This window comes from Neodiprion fabricii, chromosome 7 (genome assembly GCF_021155785.1).
Source record: "Neodiprion fabricii isolate iyNeoFabr1 chromosome 7, iyNeoFabr1.1, whole genome shotgun sequence".
Lineage (NCBI taxonomy): Eukaryota > Metazoa > Arthropoda > Insecta > Hymenoptera > Diprionidae > Neodiprion > Neodiprion fabricii.
The window spans coordinates 8,263,287-8,286,067 of NC_060245.1; the positions used below are offsets into that span (position 1 = coordinate 8,263,287).

Genomic DNA, 22,781 nt, shown 5'->3' on the forward strand with positions numbered 1-22,781 from the left:
TTTTTACATTTTTATCATTTTTCCAACGATCACCATTATTGTAGTGCTTATAATGAGTGGTGTAATGTATATTCCTCCGAATACGGAAATAATGTGACAGCAAGGAACTGATTATTGTTGTAATTCAATATATTGCAGGGTTCGTAGTAAGTCGCGATTTGTATTCATCGGTATACAACAATGTGCACTTGACGGTCAGCGGATAGCGCAAAAATTAACAGACCGGAAAAAGAGAAAGAGAATTAGACTATAGACTTGGAGCTCAACTGACGTGTTCGGATTAATGAAAGAAAATATGTCCCGATTTCCCTCATTCGTTATATTCGATTCACAAATCTGACATTATCATATTTCTCGAATTTTGTACCATCTACTATGTGATGATTTCAAAATTGCTAGGTCAGAATTAATAAAATCAATTGAGACTCGGCCAGCCCCCTGACACTCACCACTGCTCGTATACTAAAAAACTATACGCGTCTTGTCCCCGTTTTTTAGTTCCTCTACGTGGCGCTAGTAGACTTCTGACACGCGCTCGCTGCCCTCGCTGACCGCGCGCAAGCTCGTCAGGTAACTACTAGCGCCACTAATGGTAGAAATTAGCGGCAGAATCGAGGGACATTTTGCGAACCACTTTTAGCAGCATGTGTCAGGGGGCTGGGCTCGGCTGCACATAACGACTGTATCTATTGGGCTATCCGCCCGAAATTCAGGTCCAACTTTAAACAACAAGCTATTTTAATTTTTTCACTTCCGATGTTTTTTACGCGCCAGTCTACCAGAAAAACTGATTCATTTTTATCTCATGTCTCGCATGATACGTCGCAACAGGTAGATAAAATTAGAACTTCACCGAAATAAAATGTAATTGTTTTGGCGCATCTGCCGTCACCAGATAACTTTCATTTCTTTAATGGTACCTATACAAGCCATTCCATGTTAACTTTTCGATTTCTTTCCATGTTTTAGAAAAAAATTATAACCAAAGTTCTAAATATTTACAACATTAGGATTGTTGATTCAAAAATTGTAAGCTTGTAACCAATTCTAGTAACCTCACAAACTACTTAAATACCGGGCTCCGGAAGATTTCACGATCGTAAAAGAAACTCTGTCAGAAACCGTTCAGCAATTTGTGGGATTGGTATTTGTTATAAATGCAACCGAAATTTATTGCAACGAAGAAGCTCCTAAATTGTTGCTTAGAAAGAGCTTTGTAATGCTAAATAGGACGAATTGAAGCAAAATAGTGCGATTTTAATGGGAATTCGGCTGTATGCGTATAAGGGTAGTTCACCCTCTAAATGACATTATTTCGAAAATCGCAAAAATACGTGTCCCCTACTTTTTTCTGCTGCTTCAAATGCAATTAATTTCATTAAAATCCAAACAACGGTTTTTCAGTTATGAGATTTTTTCAACTTTCAAGCCCTATAATTTTCGACTATTCAACCCCGTCGTAACCAGCTAAAATGCATTTTTCATTATTCGTCATAGGAATTATTCTCCAATTGGTTTCATCTAAATATCCCAACTGGAAGTATGTGAAACTATGAAACAACCACTGACGATGCACAACTTTGGGGGTTGATTTCACCCCTTTAAACCGTTTCTTCGTCGATAAAAAAAAATACATGCTGCTTAGATTTTCATGTAGAATAACATATCCTCAAATGGACGATATCGGACGGGGACACCTCAGGCAGTTTCCCCGAGAGGTGGAATTTGCATGGATAGCGTTTCCGTAATATGCCTGTGCATTTTATCAATCATTACGACCTAGTTGAAGTTTGGATCGTTCGTCGAACGGTTTTTTGAAAATGGGATCATGGAATTTCTCAGACTCAACTACACATTTGAAGTATGAAAAAATGTGTCAAACATCACAATTCACCCCCAAAAAGAGCCCTAAGAAAAGAAAACCACCCCAACCGGACAAATCGTATATCTTCAATCGTGCTAGTGAACTAAGTGAATGTGCCACCTAATATTGATAGGGGGTGTGTAGGGCAACACTACACACTATTTCCGGAAGTACGATAATTAAGAATTCTTAAAAAAATTGGAAGTGATGAACCATTCAGTTTGTCGAATATTGTTAGTGATAGGGGGTTGCGAGAGGCGCCAGACACTCGACTCATGCATTCCCTGCTCACGGCACATCTCTGCACCTTTATTTCCGCTTGTTCCCCGCTGACATTCGCAGAGGTACTACCTTTCGGACCTCTTGAACCGATGGACCAAGCGGTGCTTTTTGAAACAGAAATTTCCGTCCGTCGAATTTTTAACCTCTAGGCCCACGACGCCCTTGCATTTGTGTCATTTGTGGTTGTTTGGACAATTTTTAGTCAACGATAAACACTATAAAGTTATGAATAATATGAAAATTTATTTTTTATACGATATGTTGTACGTAAACTTGCAATTTTAAATCACAATTTTTTTCTCGCCAGAAGCGGTCTCTCCATCGAGAGCGCGCTTCGCGGCCGTGGCAGCTTTCACAGCCGCCCTTTTGCGTATGCGGCTTTTCAGCCGCGAGCATCCAACGCCCCCTTTCCCGGGTTTCCTCTTGCTCTGGGCTTAGCGGGATTCGGCTCTGAGAATGATTCACTAAAATTTTGTATCACTTTAGCTGTTAAATTGTGACCTCGCAAGCATCTCGGTTTTACAATGTAATTGAGATATTCTCGCGGGTCTAATATAAAATTAACAAATAAAAAAACAGAATTCGGTAGTCGTCATTTTTACAGATGCAAATTAACAGAACGGAAACGTCGAAGAAAACCCATTTTGAATGAATTCCCCATGATTTGATGAAACTAAAAATATTTTTTTCAATAATTGCCTTTTTTTCTACGCAGAAAAATTTTTCATGAAAAATTCATTACGCAACACTCAATCTTGCAAAATTAGAAAATACAATAATATTCTTGTTACAGCATTAGCATATTTAAGCCAATTTTGTAGGTAGTAGGTATTAAAAGTGCATTTTCCATACTGGAAGTTCAATTACTGAAAACCCATCCTAGGGTGAAGTTTTCCGAAAAAGATTAAATTGATCACAATCAAATCAAAGATAACTGGAACTCATGAAAGTTATAACGGAGTTTGTAATTCGTATAACACGTTAATCAAAATTCGTCAAATAATTTTTAGAATATGCTCGAAAACATTCTTCAACTAGAGATATACTGATCATCAGCCATAGTCTGGTGTCTACCACGATTTATTTCGGTTAACTGTATGACTAGTTTTTGCGTTCGGCACGGGTCTGCGCTACGTTCATTTCGCTGCATTGCGCATGCGCGTCCTGCGTCGCTAGCGCATCGGCATCAGTTGCATTTGATTCGTGCAGTGAGCAAGATGGCCAGCGACGAGCAAGGTAAGTGCAATTCGTTGTCATTAGAGGCGTTACACGATTCCTCGTTGAGAATCGATAGAAGTGGTGAATCTGAATGATGCTCATCATCAGCTGTTTTCTAAAACCAAGGATTGGACAAGTTCGTTCTGCGACCGCATGATCGTTGATCCAAGTTAAAATATTTTATTGATATTCATAGCATCCATTATTGTTATTATAAAAATTTCATTAATTTCACGTTATAGCCGAATTTTTTATTCACGATTTTTAAGTATTGCATGTTCTTAGCTTTGATAAAATTTACCTCTAGCTTACTATCAAGCTGAAAAAAGTTGTTATATTTCACTAGATTTATTTATATTTTTTGAACATTTGATAAAATTTGGGTTCTAAGTTGTAACAGATAACTTTGCGTCAAGCATTTTGAAACAAATCGCAAATTTGTTACTGAACTTTGCACATTTTAAAAAATCTGTTGCACAAGAATATCAATTATGAAAAAATTTTGAAGCGCTGACGTTGTTATGAACAATCGCATGAAATAGTATCTCTGGATTAGATAGGATTACATTGTAAAGTTTATTTTCCTTCACAGAATAATCTCAAACCACCGCTGCTGAGTAGGGAGCAAGCCAGTAACCGCCGGTTGATTTGAGTGAACAATCATTCTTGAACTATAAGCTTATATGAGTACGCCAGCACCAGTTATTGATACTGTGGCGAGAAAAGTGGGGTACTGGCAAGAAAGCTGAATGTTACATTTCGCTAACTTTTGATGAACTTGAGATACGAAGAGCAATATAATAACGTGTAGTATGGAACGCCGTTTTACTATTTGATCGCAAAATATTTTTAAAAACAATTCAATTTATTTTATAATTTTCAATTTTGATTACATATTTTTTTGGTAATTTCTTTCCAATCACTAATAATACATAAAATTAATCTATCACATTTTAATATGTTGTGGCAGATGTAAGATTGATTTTTTGTGGTAATTTAATTTTAACTTAATTTTTTTTCTGACATTTAATAGTAAAACGGCGTGTCATAGTGTACTATCATGAACAGAATATTATGATGACCTCACCTCCGTTAAGCTGGCACCAACACAACGGAAAATCGAAAAACTAACTATACCACAATTTTAGGCTCATTTTAGACTAATTAAACGCCACAATGCTGAATTTCATGCTCTTCAAAAAACCGCAAAAAACGGTGATGGTGCTAAGTTAACATTAAGCCAACACTACCACACCTAAGACTACGAAAGGGAAAACAATCCCTAGAAAATGAATACGCAGCAAATTCAGGTTGATTTGAGGCTCGTGAAATGTTACCGTGAGGAATGTTTATGATTGAAAATACGTTTTAAAAAAACGGTGCTAGTGCTCGCGTTGAGCCAGCTGACATTAGGCCAGCATAATCATACCAAAAACTAGGAAAAGAGGCAGAGTTTCGAAAACGTGATTGTGTGAGAATTTTATGCTCATTTCTGGCTGATTATATACGACAGTCACGAATTTTGCGCTTTTGAAAACTACAAGAAAAGCGCAAATCGGCATTAGATTGACGTCAAGTCAGTACCGCCACGTAAAAAAACAACGAAGGAAACTTTCGAATAAGTGATAATTCGCGAATTTTAGGCTCATTTAGGGATAATTATACGCTACAGTGACGAATTTTATGTTTTCGAGAAGAATGAAGACAAAAAAAGAAAAAATATTATCTGATACCTTTTTTGATGACACGGTTTTAACTTTTTACAGATGTTCTTTTTGACGCAAAAGTCGTAACATTGACTCGATAGGTTATAGTTTCGGAATTAAAAATCCACAAGACTGGAATTCAAAATCGTGCTACCCGAAAGGATGTGAGCTAGATTTTTTTTATTTCTAGTATGATTTGGTTTTTTCAAAAGCCAGAAATTTGGGACCACTCTACATGTTGAGCCTAAAATGAGCCTGACATCGTTGCGTGATCGCTCTTTGGAAATTCTTTCCCCTTCCCTAGTTTTCGGTGTGTTGGTGTTAACTTAACGTTACCGTAGCACCTATACTATTTTTTTTTCGTCTTTTCGAAAGCACCAAATTTGGAAGTAGTGCGTATGAAGAGCCTAAAATGAGCCTAAAATTCCTACGTGATCGTTTTTTCGAAATTGTTTCCCCTTCATTAGTTTTCGTTGTGGTGGTGCCAGCTTAACGGAGGTCTATACCTCACCATTCTGGTACATTTTGGCAAAAGGCTTAAGTCAAGTTCTGTCTATATTTGCCACACAAGTTTGAAAACGTGTATCGTTTGAAATCAATCATTATTACATCTTTCCGCAATTTATTTATGGCACTCCCTTCCCAATGAAGTTACCTCGTCCTCGACCGTCGCGATCTTGAAGAGTCGCCTTTTTGCCTACCTCTTTGTTCGTGATATGGATATGGATATGTCTACTTCAATTTTATTTTAACTGCATTTACTTTTTGTCCAAGCCGGCTCAGTTCTGACTAGTCGCCGACCTTTTGTGTCTTATTGACTATCGCAATTATTTCCTAATTAATATCAGGTTAGTTATGTTTACCATATTCTATCATTGGTTGTTTTATTTTATTTTATCTTATCTTATTTTATTCTAATTTATTTCATTTTATTTTCTTTTATTTGAAGTATATTGTCAGAATTCATTATATTATTATGTTACCGTATTTATCAGAATTGTTAATATCAACTGTACCGTAATCTACTTGCCTAACGGTTTACCGAGGCATAATATAAAGTACACCAATCAATCAATCAATCAATCCTTCATCACTCGCAAAACCCGGTGAAAGCGTTAAGATCTGACTTCCATCTTTGATTGGAAAATCTTCCGAAACCAACCCCTCTCTTTCAATACCAAATTAACATAAAAAAAAAGCCAATTTGATATAATTATGATGTCATTAGTGAATTCTACGTCGTCAAATATCAAAATCACGAAAAATATGGAAATAAAGAATTTTTTTTTCAATTGTTTTTTTGAGCTGTATTATTACTTGACATGATTGGACTCTTTCAAACCTTCAAAGTATCCACATACGCAAAAGCACGGACAAGAAAGCCAATTTGTCGAAAATTGTGATATAGACGATTAATTATTATATGTCTGGTCTGGCAGTGCATTAAGTATGAAAGCTAAATCTTCGCATTCAGAGAAAAAGGCTGTTCTATGTAGGATAGGATTTCATGTGGGCATGGAACTTATTGCATGATTTGAAAATCAGGTAATGCATCATAACGTAAAATGTCACATGATTATGTGAGCAAATGACGTTTTATTTTATAATAAGATTATGCATGATGCATTAGTCGAACAAGTGATCATTTAATCCATTTGCTCTGCCTCCACAGAATCACAGAGCGCTGCTATGTCGACGCCCCTACGAGGACGTGGCGCGAGAGTCGCCGCCCTAGTCGCCCATCAAATCGGGAAGAACTCCCGTAAGTTAATATCATTTATTGGCATGTTTGCAGTGTATGTACGTAAGTTTGTCGTAAATAAATAGTTGAATCCGTTTGCAATTGTTCACTTTAATTAGGATGCGAGTTGATACGTTTACTGGTCATTGCTTCTTTCATAGCGTTACCGGAAGATAAGCTTTACGGTTGTATACATTTATATTTTTTGACTGACGCACTATTATACAGGGTAGAGAAAAAATATGTAAACACTTAAATAATCGTTAGGGGTGGTCAACAGATAATTACCAAAATGAGGTCTGACGTCATTTTCAATAAGAGATGCGAAGAAGTGACCTTGAATTTGACCTGGAGTCACAAACTAAAAATCATTTCAAGCACGACTTATTTAAAAAAAATATAAATCCCAATTTTTGACAACTCATTTTTATTGTTTGTCCGGTTCTATTCAGTGAAGAGCCATCCGAACCAGTCGGGAGACTGTCTGCGCCACGTATAGCACTATATCAGAGATCTTTAGGTTGACCTTCGAATCACCGTGAACTTTTACATGAAGGTCAAGTTTCAGATCATGATCAGATCCGCCTGACGGAGCCTGAAAACTTTTGGCTCATGTAATTTCTACGAAAATAGATATTTTTTAAATTAACCTATTATTGTTTTCTAGAGCTATTTCGATCCTCAGGAGTCGCTAGAAGTGAAATTGTTCGCTCTATTTAATTTCGGAGCGAAAATAATGGGCATCTACTTTAATAGAAGACCCCTGCAATGACCTTGAGATCGTGCCTTCAGGTGACATCCAGGGTCAACATAGAATTATTTATTGAGAATTATAAAAAACCTGACGTGAGATATTTTTCGTTTAACCACTCCTCACTAATTACTCGGGTGTTTCCAAACTTATTTCCCAGCATGTATATTGCGGCTGTTTGGCGTGTAATTGAAACTTGTAACAATATTTAATCAGTGAATCAACCATCAATCACTTTGGAAAAGCTATTTTGTCATTCAATATTGTTTTTCATGAGAAGAAAGTGATATTAGCGGTTCGGAGGAAGGCGAGCGCCAGCATGACTCTCAAGGACAAAGAGAGGGCACGGGCCGAGGACAAGGAGAATGGAGGGGAAGAGGACAAGGGGCGTGGAGAGAAAAAGGACAAGGAGAATGGAGGGGCAGAGGACTAGGCGGATGGAGGGGACGAGGTTAGGAGGAGGAAGAGGTGATTCCGGGAGAACGGTGATCAAGGGAGACGTGGAAGAAATTGGCGCGGACGTGGCGGGCAGTATTCAATACAACGACATCAGCCATATACGGCATCAAAGTATTACAAAAATACAATAACATACAATTATAATTATTACTTGGCAGAAGAAAAATACACTGAAAAAAATTATAATGAACGTATTGATTTCAGAATAACCATACATGACTCTAATTTCTTAGATCTCTTAGAAATTCGTCTCATCCTTATACAATCTTTATGTCGATATTGAATAGCTTGATTACTCGTTGCGATGTCAAAAACGGTTTTTTCGCTCTCGAACGAAGATTTTTCATACCGGATGTACCCGTCCCATTTTTTGAAAATTATCGTACTACCGGGTATAGTTTGTAGTGTTGCCACACACACCCCCTATCAATATTAGGTGCCACATTTACTCGCGTCGATGTTAAAAACGGTTTTTTCGCTCTCGAACGGAAGTTTTTCATACCAGATGTACCCATCCCATTTTTTGAAAATTATCGTTCATTCGGAAATAGTTTGTAGTGTTGCCACACATACCCGCTATCAATATTAGATGGCACATTCACTTGGTTCACTAGCACGATTGAAGATACGATTTGTCCGGTTGGGGTGGTTTTCTGTTCTTAGGGCTCTTTTTGGGGGTGAATTGTGATGTTTGACACATTTTTACGTCCTTCAAATCTGTAGTTAAGTCTGAGAAATTCAGTAATCCCATTTTCAAAAAACCGTTTGACGAACGATCTAAATTTCAACTAGGTTCATTGGGTCCGTCAATCTTCGTTTGCCACCTAATGGTATTCCGTCGGAGAGTTCCTGTCCTTTAAACCGTGTTTTCAACTTGCGTATCTGAGTTTCAAATCTTTTTTGAACATGTCCACAGCACTTGATCTTGTTGACTTCCACTTCAGGTCCGTAAGGCTTCGTTTTAATACTGCAGCATGGCTCTTGAGCTCTTCGTCAGCAATGTAGCCAACGTACTATGCATTGTACTTGTCTTTAGAGTGCTGGAATATCCTAATGACATCATTGAATCCTATGGTTCCGGAAGAGCGAGTTATTCGGCTCATGTTTTTTTTATGCCACAACTCCCATGCTGCCACAGTTTGTTTCCCCTTCTATTGGACACATGCGTTGCAGTAGGAAGACAAGACTTCGAGGTCGAATACCTGAAATAATTACAGAAACTCAACTAAGATTCAAAAACAAGCATTGTAAGACGAACAGTAATAATTGAAAAGCTGAGGTAGAAGGATCCTACGGACAATTGGGTTACCCAAATTCTTTTCGAACAAGAGATAGAACAAGAGACACAGAGAATTAAAATAAAATACCTCACCCATAGCACTCTCAATTACCGTACAAACACCATTCGTGATTTGTACCATCGCATCGTTTCTGCTATGTACCATGACACTTTAAGTAACGTTTCGCGTTTCTGATGCCGTTGAAGCCGCAACTCTCTCTTCCATAACTTTATGGAAAACTGCATCGGCCACTTTGAATGTAGCTTCCACTATACGCTTGACAATCGCATTGTACGTTGTGTGTTTGACAGGTAGCGAACGGTCCATTATGTCACAAAATGTTGCCAAGCTCTTCAAGTCTTGACCGATACAACGCATTGCTAATACGCCACGTGTATTTATTTCAAACATATTTCGTGTATTTTTCAATCGTTGGGCTGTTCTTAAAAGTTTTCATTTGGACACAGTTCTCGCATGCGATGCTGTTCGTGCTTCCCAGGCCTTCTAGTCTCAGTTCGGTCATAACTATCGACTCGCTACGCCTGTAGAATTATCATCTTTGTAATTCTCATTTATTCTTTTTACCAAAGGCTGTTGAAATATTAGGAGCGTCCTTATTATTCGGTTAAGTGTGGTGGAAGATATTTTTTTGCTTTGAACGGCCAACTGGGCCTTTTATGCTTACGCCGGAACTCCGCTCTTTCTGTTTCATTCTTCCGATTTTACTTCCACCAGTTTTTTCATATTCCGGTTTTTTTGTCCAGCAGTTTTTTTTTATACATAAAATCTGCAAAAAAAAAACAAAAAAACTTTCGCCGCAAACACGCGTCGGTAGAAGCTTATTTCGTGTATCACTAATACGATTTAGATACTTTCAGGTTATTTTGTTGGATTCTGCGAATATCATAAAATACCATCACTCAATGTTCACACAAGCAAATGACAGTGACACGCTGGATATTTGGCACGATGAATCGCAGGTTTTTGAGCGTTGAAAAATTTTGTTTGGGTTTTGTGATTCAGAACGGCTTCGATTTTTCGTATCTTTGACAGGTCTCTAAAGCGCGCAAAATATCAGTACGTAAGAGGTGTGAGCGCGATGAAAGCAAAGCAACAGCGCTACTTGCACCAGATTGCTGAGGCTGGGTTCACATAGGCACAGTTTTCGAATGTTAGGAACAAGTGTTTTTATAGAGATAGATATGATCTTAACGTAGCGCTTGAAGTAAAAAAACAATCGATTTAAAAAAAATTATTTTCGAATAATGTCGGTCATTTCATCGAATTCCTGAACGATGATTTTTTTAGAGATAGATTTGACCCTAAACTAGCAATTCCAAGCTGTACTGGTCTCCATTATTTTTCTTTTAATTCCAGGGCTTTGTGCATGATGGCACTGGTAGTAACGATTAGCTATTCAGTGAATCACACTACCGAGAATAGGAACGTAACATCCCTAACCCTGGATTCAGGTAATTTATTACATTCTACGTGGAATCTCATGAGAGCAGAGTTTGTGGATACAAATGTAACGGCATTGACTGACAGCGAGTGGCAGAGTGGAATTTCAGCGGGTCACGAGGCGATCAAAGAGCGCGTGACAGCCAATGCTGGAGCAACACCTTTGATAAATCCATCGCCAAATTTCAGACACCAATTTGCTGTCAGTACCAGTGTATTTGCTGGCCAACTAGCTCTCGCTGGTCTTGCGGAAATAGCGGCAACACGAGTTATTGAGAGAGGCCGACTTTTACTTGGAAAACAGTCATCGATCGGAGCATATTTTGATAGTGGTTGGGTATTGGATGGTGGGTGCAAAGAATTTGGAAATATTACCTGTCTAAAAAGCAAGTATCGGACCTATGATGGGACCTGCAACCATAAACGACAGTGGGGTTCTGCTTTCTCACCGTTCAAAAGGTCTTTACCACCGGACTACGGTGATGGACTTAGTTCGCCCAGGAAAGGAAAATCGGGCAAGAGTTTACCATCCGCTCGTGAAGTCAGTCTCCGTGTTCATTCACCATCTCCAAGTTCGAATCCATCATTCACTGTTATGTTAGCTGTGTTTGGGCAGTTCTTTGATCATGATATTACGGCAACTGCCATAAGTCAAGGAACTAACGGCAGTTCCATAGCGTGCTGTCCTCCTGCAACTGGCCATCCAGAGTGCTTTCCTGTCCGCGTGGGACCAGGTGATCCGGTCTATGACGCCACTAAAAGTACCTGCATGGAGTTTGTCAGATCAGCTCCAGCTCCTCAATGCAGAATCGGCCCACGCCAACAGCTTAATCAGGTGAGTCTTAGTACATACCGGGACAATCTCTTGAAACTATACATACAATACGCATGCGCCAAATAATTCAATCTCATTAGTCGGTGAAATCGCCCCTCGGCGATGTTTTCGTCTGCTAAGCAGGGTGCCAACGTACACGAAATGAAACAACAGCTGTAAATCTCTCGCGCGTAAAGCCGTGGATTGAGGTTATGTTGCTGTTTATTTTTACGTAGTGTGAATTGTCTCAGAAGAATAATATCGTTCAGCAATACCGTGGTCGATATCGGAAGATATTCAACCGACGCAATAAAGAATTTAACGAAAAAGCAAATATCGAATGATACAGAAATTGGGTGTTATTTATTGAAAGAAGAAATCTGAAATTCAATGCGAAATATATCTGCCTGAGCGGCAGAGCAACCTTCGATCTAATCGTATCGATCGACAGGTGACACTAGGTGTCCCTCAATTGTCGCGCTTATCTTCGGTGACCGCGAGATCCTTTCGATACGCCAGTTCGAGCTCGACCATCGAGCACAATCTACTTGTACTCCTCTGAATATATATATCTATTGTTTTATTAAACTATGAGTCTTTATTTACTTTCTACATCAATATTTAACAGTGGCAACGAGGATTCATACGAACCTCCGTGTGTGAGAATTGTGAAATTCTGCGTTACGGTGGATTAAACGAAAAAGTGTTTCAACCACGTGTCGACAAATGAAAAGAAATGGACGAATAATTGATGTCGGGCAAACCTTGCGACTCTTCGTCGATTTCAAAAAAACATGTGGATAGCATCGAGAGTAGTGATGAAAACGAGAGGGTAAAGGACATTAATAAAACAGTTCAGGTGGTTATTAAAGAAGAAGCTCAGGTAAGCGGTGATCTATTACCTAATCAACAAGCGAAAATGTCGTTAATCAGCAAATTATCGGAGTTCAACGCGGCTTCGGAGAAATGGGAGGACTATATCGAACGGTTCGAATTCTTCGTCGAGGCCAATAAAATAACTACGGATGCCGAAAAGCGTTGCACGTTGCTAACCGCCGTCGGAGCGAAAACCTACGCTATTATAAAATCTCTCGCCTCATCTGCTTCTCCAAAGGATGTAACCTATGTCGACATAGTAAAAAAATGTAACGGTCATTTCGGGAAAACAATTAATGAATTGCTTGCTCGCGTAAAATTTCAAAAACGCGATCAGCATTCGGGTGAAGATTTAAAAGACTTTGTTCGCGAATTGCGAAAACTCGCCCAGGACTGTGAATTCGGGGGAGGAGCGGCGAGTTGCCTCTCGATATAATGCTCCGGGATCGGTTTGTAGCGGGAATTCGCGACGAAGAGTTACAGCGGTATTTGTGTCGACGTCACGAAGAGTCGGTCACTAATACAAACAAAGACGGATTATCTCTCGAAAAAGTTCTCGAAATAGCGTGTAGCGTTGAGAGCACCGAGGAGCAACAAAAACTTCTCAAACAGGGGAATACGAATAAGATACAAACATCGAATAATAATAATAATAAGACTTCGAAATCGAAATCTCAAGCGAAAGGGAATTCACAACGCGAGAAAAAGGCATGTTATCGCTGTGGAAAATCCAATCACGCGGCAGACAATTGTTTTTTCAAGGAAGCTACGTGCAACCACTGTAATAAAACGGGTCATATTGAAGCCGCGTGTAAAATTAAAAAAACGAAGCAAAGCGCGTCTTCAAAAAAACAGGACAAGCAAACAAATAAAATAAACCTCGACTCGGACTCAGACGATGTTTACATTTATGATATTACCTCGAAAACACACTCGGTTTCTATTGGGAAAAAATACGCGGTGGAGGTTACAATAAATTCAAAAAAAATTTCTATGGATATTGATAACGGCGCGGAAGAATCGTTGATCAACGAAACAACTTTTCGACAAATCTGGCCGGATTCAGAGCCAAAATGGCTTAAAAAAAAGAGCAATTTGCGAGCTTGGGGGAAACGTCCGATAGCCGTGAAGGGTACTACGATTGTTTACGTGGAATATAAAGGAATTCGCATCGAGCTACCTATCGTAGTAACTGAAGAAAACGGCGGACCAAACCTTTTCGGAGCAAATTGGTTTAATAATTTTGGTGTTCGTGTCACGGGAATTAACTCGCTTTCTCAAAACGAAACAAACTATAAAGAAATACTACGGGATTTTCCGAGTCTAACGGAAGATAGCTTCCCAGGGCAGCGTGGCAACCTCATAAACATTCAGCTCAAAGTAAATGCTCGTTCGAAGTTTTTTAAAGCACGCAGAGTCCCTCATGGATTTTCAGATCACGTTCACGAGGCGCTTTCGGACATGGTAAATAATAAAATGTTAAATCCAGTCGAACAATCCGACTGGGCGACGCCGGCTCTTTTCGTCAAAAAACCGAATGGGAAAATCCGAGTGGTAGGTGATTATAAAATTACGGTTGACCCGTTCATTAAGGATTCTGAGTATCCCTTACCGACAGTCGCTGAAGCACTAGCTACTTTAAATGGAGGAAAAATTTTCTCACAAGTCGATCTCGTTAACGCGTATAAACAGCTGCGAGTCGATAAGGAAACTGCACAAATCCTAACTATAAGCACTCCAATGGGCCTCTTCGAGGTAAATGTTCTTTTGGATGGCTTGAACATAGCGCCACGAATCTTCCAAAAATTTATGGATTCTCGATTGCAGGGTATACCGGGTGTTCTGGTTTATCTTGATAATATAAAGATTCAAGGCCAAACGCGCGCCGAACACGATGATCGGCTCCGCGGAGTACTTAAAAGACTATCGGATGCAAATCTGCGATTAAATACGGATAAATGCGTTTTCGGAGTACCAACAATGGTATTTCTGGGATATCGTATTTCGGATGAAGGAATAAAGCCACTGGCTACCAAAGTCGAAGCGATTAAGAAGATGCCAGCACCAAATTGCGTCAAGGATCTTCAGGCATTTTTGGGGGGACTACTCTTCTACGAGAGATTTTTGGAAGGCAGAGCAACAATAGTGGAGCCTCTACACAGATTACTTGACGTGGATACCAAATGGCACTGGACGAAGAGTCACCAAGAAGCTTTTGATAAGCTTAAAGACCTACTCATCAATGCACCTATATTGTGGCACTTTGACGATGAAAAACCAATCGTGGTTTCAGTCGACGCGTCACCATTTGGCTTGGTGGCAGTTCTTGCGCACACGGATGACGAGGGACAGGAACACTCGGTTACTTTCGCCTCAAAAACGCTCACAAAAACTCAGCGTAGATACTCTCAAATTGATCGGGAGGCATTGGCACTAGTTTTTGCGGTTACGCGATTTCACCAATACCTCGCAGGGCGGAAGTTCACCCTCACAACTGATCATAAGCCGCTGTTGGAAATATTTAACCCGACAAAACCAACGCCAGAAATTGTATCTCCGAAAATCTTCAGATACTCAAGAACGCTTAGTGCGTATAATTACGAGCTAATTCATCGACCCGGTAAAAAGAACGGAAATGCGGACATGCTTTTGCGATTACCGTTACCGGAAATGGCCGAAGAAGAGGAAGACATCGAGTTTGCGAACGCTCTCATGATAGAAAACTCGAATCGCAATCCTGTAAATCCCGAAGAAATCGCGGTAGAGACGAGTCAGGATACCGTCTTGAAGAAAATAAAAAATTGGGTCATAAAAGGATGGCCACGTAAACCTCAAAAACAATACGTTTGTTTTTGGAGTAAAAGACAAGAAATATCGCTCGAAAAAGGCTGTTTGGTATGGGGAAATCGTGTAATCATACCGAAGAAGTTGCAGCGCAGCGTCCTAAACTTATTACACGACAACCATCCGGGGATTGTGGGGACAAAAGTCGCCGCAAGAACATTCGCCTGGTGGCCAAGAATCGATCAAGAAATCGAGTCGCTGGTAAAAAACTGTAAAGAATGTATGGAGATACAACACGCGCTGAAGAAAACTCCGACAGAAAATTGGACGGCTCGTCAGATTCCATGGAACCGCATACACTTGGACTTCGCGGGATCATTCGAAGGTCAGTTGTTTTTGGTGATGGTCGACGCCTACACAAAATGGGTAAAGGTGAGAAGAGTTCCCTCGAGACACTCACGACTAGTCATCAAGGAACTACGACAAGTCTTCGCGACATTTGGGGTTCCGGACACTATCGTATCAGATAACGATACGGCATTCTCGTCGTTAGAAATCCAAGAGTTTTATAAGAGAAACGGAATAAAAAGCTTATTCATAGCTCTGTATAATCCACAAGCGAACGGCCAAGCAGAAAGGACAGTTCAATCGGCAAAAAAATCACTTAGAAAGCTGAAAGATGGTGACTGGGAGACCAGGCTATCGAGATTTTTGTTGAAACAAGACTCCACGCCGGTAACGACGACGGGCAAAACACCCGCTGAACTAATGTTTGGCCGAAATCTGCAAACACTCCTTAACAAAAAAAACCTGGAAATCAAGAAGAAGAAAATGAATTACCTAGAAAATCTAGGAACATTCGTAGTCTGGAAGTTGGAATGAGAGTCCGCATGAGAAATTACCGTGCGGCAGGTCCAAAATGGGTAATAGCTACTATTATAAAGAAACTCGGAAAAAAAAATTATGAAGTAAAAGAAGAAAATGTGGGCATTATCCACAAAAGAGACATCGATCAGCTGGTAGCACTCCTGCAGCCTCTCCAGAAAGAGGTCGAAGCAAACGACACACCAGGCTGCAGTCGGAATAGGTTGCTTGATTTGGCGACTTATCAACCTACCGAGGAGGAAGGGGATGATAACCCCGTTGATGGACTGGAGCAAACCGCTGATGAACAAACACAGTATGAAGCGTCTGCTAGGCGCAAACGTCCTAAAAGAAAATGTGTGGAAGGCAGTAAAAACTGGTACCGCGAAAGTCTATTAGACGCAAGCATCGTTGACGGTCTTCCTTAACTACATATCGAGACAACAACTTGAAAATTGCCCTGAGCGCGATGTTCCGCAGGAGCGACGATCCGGGCTTAGAAGAAGGGCGAAGAAGATGACTAAGAAGCCAATGATGGCTAACAACGGATATCGACAACCCAACTACGACGGGAGGGATGTCATGTATCTGCCTGAGCGGCAGAGCAACCTTCGATCTAATCGTATCGATCGACAGGTGACACTAGGTGTCCCTCAATTGTCGCGCTTATCTTCGGTGACCGCGAGATCCTTTCGATACGCCAGTCCGAGCTTGACCATCGAGCACAATCTACTTGTACTCCTCTGAATATATATATCTATTGTTTTATTAAACTATGAGTCCTTATTTACTTCCTACATCAATATTTAACACAAAATGTCATTTACAAGTGGGAGTCTGGACAAACAGAGGTAGGTCAGTAAAAACAACGTTTATTGTGAACAGAATCTTTATTTGCATTAAATTAAAAATGCGTCTCATTAACGATTTATGTTTTGTGCATTTTATTGGAAATTAGTAGTATCCAAAAATACCAAAAGATCCTGACTGATAATAATAGCTTCTAATATTTTCAGGTACGAAATAATTCATTGTCAAAGCGGGACTAAATTTGTCAGGCATGGAAGCATGTAGGTAAGTTTCTAATTACGTGATCTTTGACTATTACAATATTTTAACATGGATTCAATGATAGAACTTGTTTTTTTTTCAGCAGGCTCGAAGTTTAAACCTTGATTAACACGAGGAAAATTATGCCTTACCTGCTGGTCAAAACGTTTCGGTGGCAAGGATCCTGGTTTCTCGAGTGGTGCAATCATTATAACCATCGAACCTGGTTGTTCCGTCAGACATCAGGTGCCAGAGTAAATTTCATCAGGCCATCGCCACCTTCTCAACATCGGTTGAGGCGAAATTAAAGAGCGGGATATACTACAGATGATAATGGCTGAATATCCCATCAGTTTACTTTGATTGAGCAAATAGCGATAAGTTTGTTACTCAACCGTTGCTGCCAATTCATTCTACCGAGGAATCATGCTGTACACCATTGTAATTCAAGCATTATTATTGATCAGCATTGTTTTTCAAACTTTATACCATTTAATTAGGTATCTTGTTTTGAAGCTTACTTTTACTTTCTTTGGCATTAAATTCAGATAAATAGTTTTTCAAGTTCTCAATTAGATTGTGGGGTTGAATTTTGCTAGGCAAACAGAATCAATCTAAATCTAGAATTGTTAAATAACTTCGGTTGAAAATGTCTTTAAATTTAATATTAGTTGACGGTGTCATCTGGCTAGCTAGTTGCACGATAAGTCAAAACCAAATGTAATTTTACACTCTATAGGGTCCTACGCGAGGACCGAAAGCTTGTGAATCTCCATTTACCGCAATCATTTCTGCATTTCATTTTAGCATTGCCTAGAGCAAAAAAAATCTGATTTTCAGATTGGAAATGAAACCTGAAACGCAGAAGTTATTCAGTAGCACGAATTGAAAACCAAGAAGTTCATAATGGTTCCTGCAACAAAGGGACTCTTTCCAAATATCCTTGTTACAAGGTGATGTTCGGAGAACTATGAACAAGATATTGTATCGGATTACATTATTTGGAAAAAAATCTTCATGAACTTCGTTGAAAATCAGATATTCATTTATTTTGATGGAACAAGGTACACAATCTTGAATACGATAATTACTTATCGTAATAATGTTCTGACATTACTCTAAAACATTACAGATAGTGAGATATTTAAATTTCTTGGACGCTCGGTTTGATGTCTGATTTTTGAAAGTGATAAAAGTCAATATTACCGCCTGAAATGACAAGAGAGTGAGAAAGTTGCTTAGTTGCTTGGAAGTGGCGATGATCTTTGTACGTGTGATAAATTGAATAGGCAGATAAGAGTAGATATTAGAGATGTAATTATTTCGGCCGTATCACCTGTTGATAGAGAATAATTTCATTGTTATTTCTAATGTATGAAATAATAAAAGTGATCAAATAAAGTGTTCCCACCTACCTGCTGCATTTCTTCCAAGCACCCAACATTCAAACAGATTTCTCATTTTAGTCGAATAAAGCCAATTTTCAAAGAGCATTAGCATCAACTTTCCGAGTCACTGCCTCGACTGTTTGAGATTCTAACCTCAATAATTCGTATGAACTACATCGCCGCCAGAAACAGAGTTTAACGGCTGGAACTCGGAGTGGCCAGCCTGCCCGAGTAGCCGATAAAACTCGCGAATTCGTATTGTATGTATAGTTTCAAGAGATTGTTCCGGTATATGGGTGATGCAGACAAGGTAATGTAGTAAAATATTATTTCTCTAGCTGCTGAAACCACAAATAACCTTTTCTGATGAGCGTCCAATCATGAGCTAAGCGCAGCAGTTTTATGGTATAACCTTTTTCACTATAACAAATGTATTGGACGCTTAATGCTGCAACCCAGTTGGTCAATGCGAGCTTCATTTATGCCTGTGTAGAACTCTGAAGACAATCCTAATGAAGCGATGATTGAATTTTTTATATGCATTTCGGGTGCTAGCTAAGAAAATTAGGTTGAACCAGATTCAAAAACTTCACACTGATAAGATAGAGTCCAGAATTCGTGAGAAATTTGGCCCAGACCTGGCTGCATAGACAATGTCAGTTTTGGAATCGAGATATTTTTGGCATACTTTATAGGTTGCATCGATAAACAAGCCAGAATGAGGAAGTATGGCCTTATTGCTCACAGAAAATATACTATATGCTAAAATATACTCGAGTTTGCTTCATATATTGAGGATTTCCTGACGATTTATTATTAATTTATTGATCTTGTGGTTAGATGAGGAGAGCATCTGTCATATTTTCAACTTTTTCAGCAAAGCTTCAATGCTTCAAATCAAAGAGTCGAAATTTCCATCTAAACGAAATGAATTTTCGAAGAAAAGTTACCTACACCTTGTATCTAAAATTTGAATATTTGGAACCGTGCTTTCCCTCTGCAGTTTACTTCTTTGGTTTTTTTAACCATAATCAAAATGAAAAAATCCCAATTTTTCAATTATAATTACGGTTAAAGAAATAGTAGTTTATTTTCCACGACCCCACAAGGCTTTAAAATTCAGATCGTGGATGCGAAATATCGACGATTTTTGGGAGGAAATTGATGAATTTTTTTTGTGTATATTCGTATTTCTAAACATCGAAAATTTATCAATATGGTTGTTGAAAAATGTTGCAGAAAATCATTACCACTCCTCTTATCTTGAACTACGCATCTGGATGAATGAGAAAGAAAAATGTGTGAACATAAATTTTTGACCGATGTCGACTGACACGTGTTTAGGAAACCAAATTTGAGTTCAGAAATCTAGCTACGTTTCGAGCGGTAGACCAAGCTCAAAAAATTATTTGCAGCAAAGATATTCGTCTATAAAAGTAGTATAGCAATAGGGGTTCTGAGTGCAAACACCTTCTTTACCGACCGAGCTGCTCCGCGCACACCAGACGCAAACCCTTGAAGGTTACCCCCACTCTCGTCAGATAAAACGTGCTCTACCATACCGACTTGAGGTCAAAAATGTGTAACCTTACCGACAGTTGTATCGGTCGACGGTGAAAAATTGCACTGCCTTACCGACAATTCTTATCGGTCGAGGGTCAAAATCATGCTGTTTTACCGACCGAAGGTCAGAGTCTCTATGTGGTGCTCGCCTGCCAATGGTAGAGGGCGCAGCGGAGGACGTGAACTTTTTTACCGACTTGGATGTCGGTTACCCGTCCCGCATTCGTTTCCCACGATAGGACTGCTGATGTGTAACATCAACCAATTCAAATTCCTTTTCCACGGTGGGACTGCTGATGTGTAACATCAACCACCTCCACATTCTTTTCCGACGTTATCAACCTCGTGACATTCCAAAATTAATAGTTCCGAGAATTGTTTTTTATCCACTCGGATATCGCTGATGTGTAACATCAACCACCTCACATTCCTTTCCCACGTTATCAACCACGCGACATTCCAAAATTAATGGTTCTGAGAATTGTTATTCACTTACTCGGATGTCGGTTTGATATCAACCACGTGACATTTTTTTGGCTTGTAACTGTCATGTGAACTCTACAACGAATTTTGACTGAACGGGTTCAGTCAACACCAAAGTGCAAGGTCGACCGATAGTCGCGGTATATTCAGAGCCGTGGATCAGCGGTGTTGGGTTACTATTGCACTAAGAATGCTAAAAGGTGCGCGCGCATACACAAACACACGTATTTGATATCAACCACGTGACATTCCTTACCCCCCACCAAATTTCAAATTATGTGGTGGGGGAACGTTATATAAGTCAAAAGTGAAAACTTCATCGCCAGTCTGAAGCTGTTCTTCTTGCAAATGAGAAGTGCTTTGGAACAACAACGTGAATTGGAGAAACGACTAGAACTGCTCATCAAGAATATTGGAGAAGTAAAACATTTGCTGAAAATCAGATCTGACCTCAATCAACTCACAAGAGATTTTAAGCTCATACAACTCGACAGTAACTATCATGGACTTTTCAAAATTGAACGAAGTCGCTCGCCTGGAGACACTTCTGCCCTTGAAAAAGCTTTCGGACCTCGAAGTATACTTCGAATACCGAGTCAGTGGCGTTCGTCGGGTTAAAACGACATTTGGTGATAAAATCGTTCTGGACTTGGAGGACTTTTTCACGATTCTTCTACCGAACCGTCTTACCGAGGCCCTCCAAGAAGATGAAGATTTGTTCCAGAAGGTGACGATAGCCAGTAAAGGAGATACGGTTGCATCTACGCTATCTTGGCGGACCGTACGGTCAACTTGAATTCGTACACGTATCATCTGAGTATCACATTCAAATATCCAGTGTCCTGTGGAAGTCTTACGTTCAATAAACAAAAAAAAAAAGATTGAAATTATGAATATTTTTTCATTTATCGCCTGACCATCTTGTATACCTTTAATCCTACGTACGTTTTGTACCTTGTAATTGTATCAAGAATTAAGTCTTAAAATCTAAGAAAATGCTACTTCGAACACCGCTAAGCAACAATGGAGGATTTCGAGCTGCGTTTGCGTCTTGTAACTGTAATGTGAACGCTACGACGAATTTTGGACGGGTTCAGTCAAGACCAGAGTGCAAGGTCGACCGATAGCTGCGGTGGTATACATTCAGACCCAAGGATCTGCGGTGTTGGGTTACTATCGCTCTAGGAATGCAAAACATAACTCGGTTTGAGTACAGCTCGGTCAAGGATGGAGAGCAAGGTTGAATCTTACATAAGCTTTGTATTGAAAAAAATTCTCTCTTAAGAGCTAAGGTGGAGGTGAAGGTGTAAAATTATTTCATGAATATTCTTTAAAAAACAGTTTTATTCAGTAAAATTTTTAGGGTACGGTTGACAATTACTTCACAAAAATAGTACAATAATTCTATTCAACAGTATCATGACCAGGGTGATATATTCGCCAGGAATGCGGGACCGTTCTTGTAGACGCTTCTGCGCAGTAACATAAATCGTACACCCTCGCCATCTGAACAGTATGATGATTTTGTAGCCAATTTTGAACTATCAAAACGTTTTGTGCTGCACAGATTGCGTTGGGTATTGTATGAACGTCGCATCTTAGAGACACAGCTGAAGTTTTTTGCAAGGTTTGAAGCGACGGACAGTCAAAGTCGAGCATATCGATGATTTGAACTTTCGGGACGATTTTGAGCAACCAATCTCGTTTTTCTTCTCCTTTTACGTACAGGGTTTCAGCTTTGGAGGACAGACGGCTACCATGCAAACAACAATTTTACTAAAAATCAAATGATCGGGATATATCAGACGACGTCTATGCACATGCATGTAAAGTTTGGCAAACTTTCAACGTTCAAACTTTGAGAGAGTATTCGTACTTGAATTTACAGACGGGCGTGCTTTCACTGGCTGACGTTTTTCAAAATTTTTGACAGAATTGTTGGATGACGTACAAACTGGACCCATTACATTACTACACCGCGCCCGGTCTGTCGTTTGATGCGATGTGAAAGTGTACCGACATCGAGCTCGAGCTTCTCAACGACATAGATATGGTTATGTTTATCGAAGAAGGTATTCGAGGTGGTGTGTCACAGTGTTCGAACAGATACGTAAAGGCCAACAATAGATATATGGGAGAGGAATTCGATCCTGAAGTCGAAGAATCTTATCTCATGCACTTTACTTACGACTACGAA

At 39.5% G+C, this 22,781-nt stretch overlaps 1 protein-coding gene across 1 annotated transcript in view; it reads left to right on the forward strand.

Moving 5' to 3' along the window:
• The window catches only part of LOC124185964 (peroxidase-like), an 80,350-nt gene that overhangs the window by 30,858 nt on the left and 26,711 nt on the right, over positions 1–22,781 (forward strand). Inside the window, exon 3 of the mRNA XM_046577227.1 lies at positions 10,679–11,597. Coding sequence (XP_046433183.1) covers positions 10,679–11,597 — 919 coding nt within the window. The remainder of the gene's footprint in view (positions 1–10,678; positions 11,598–22,781) is intronic.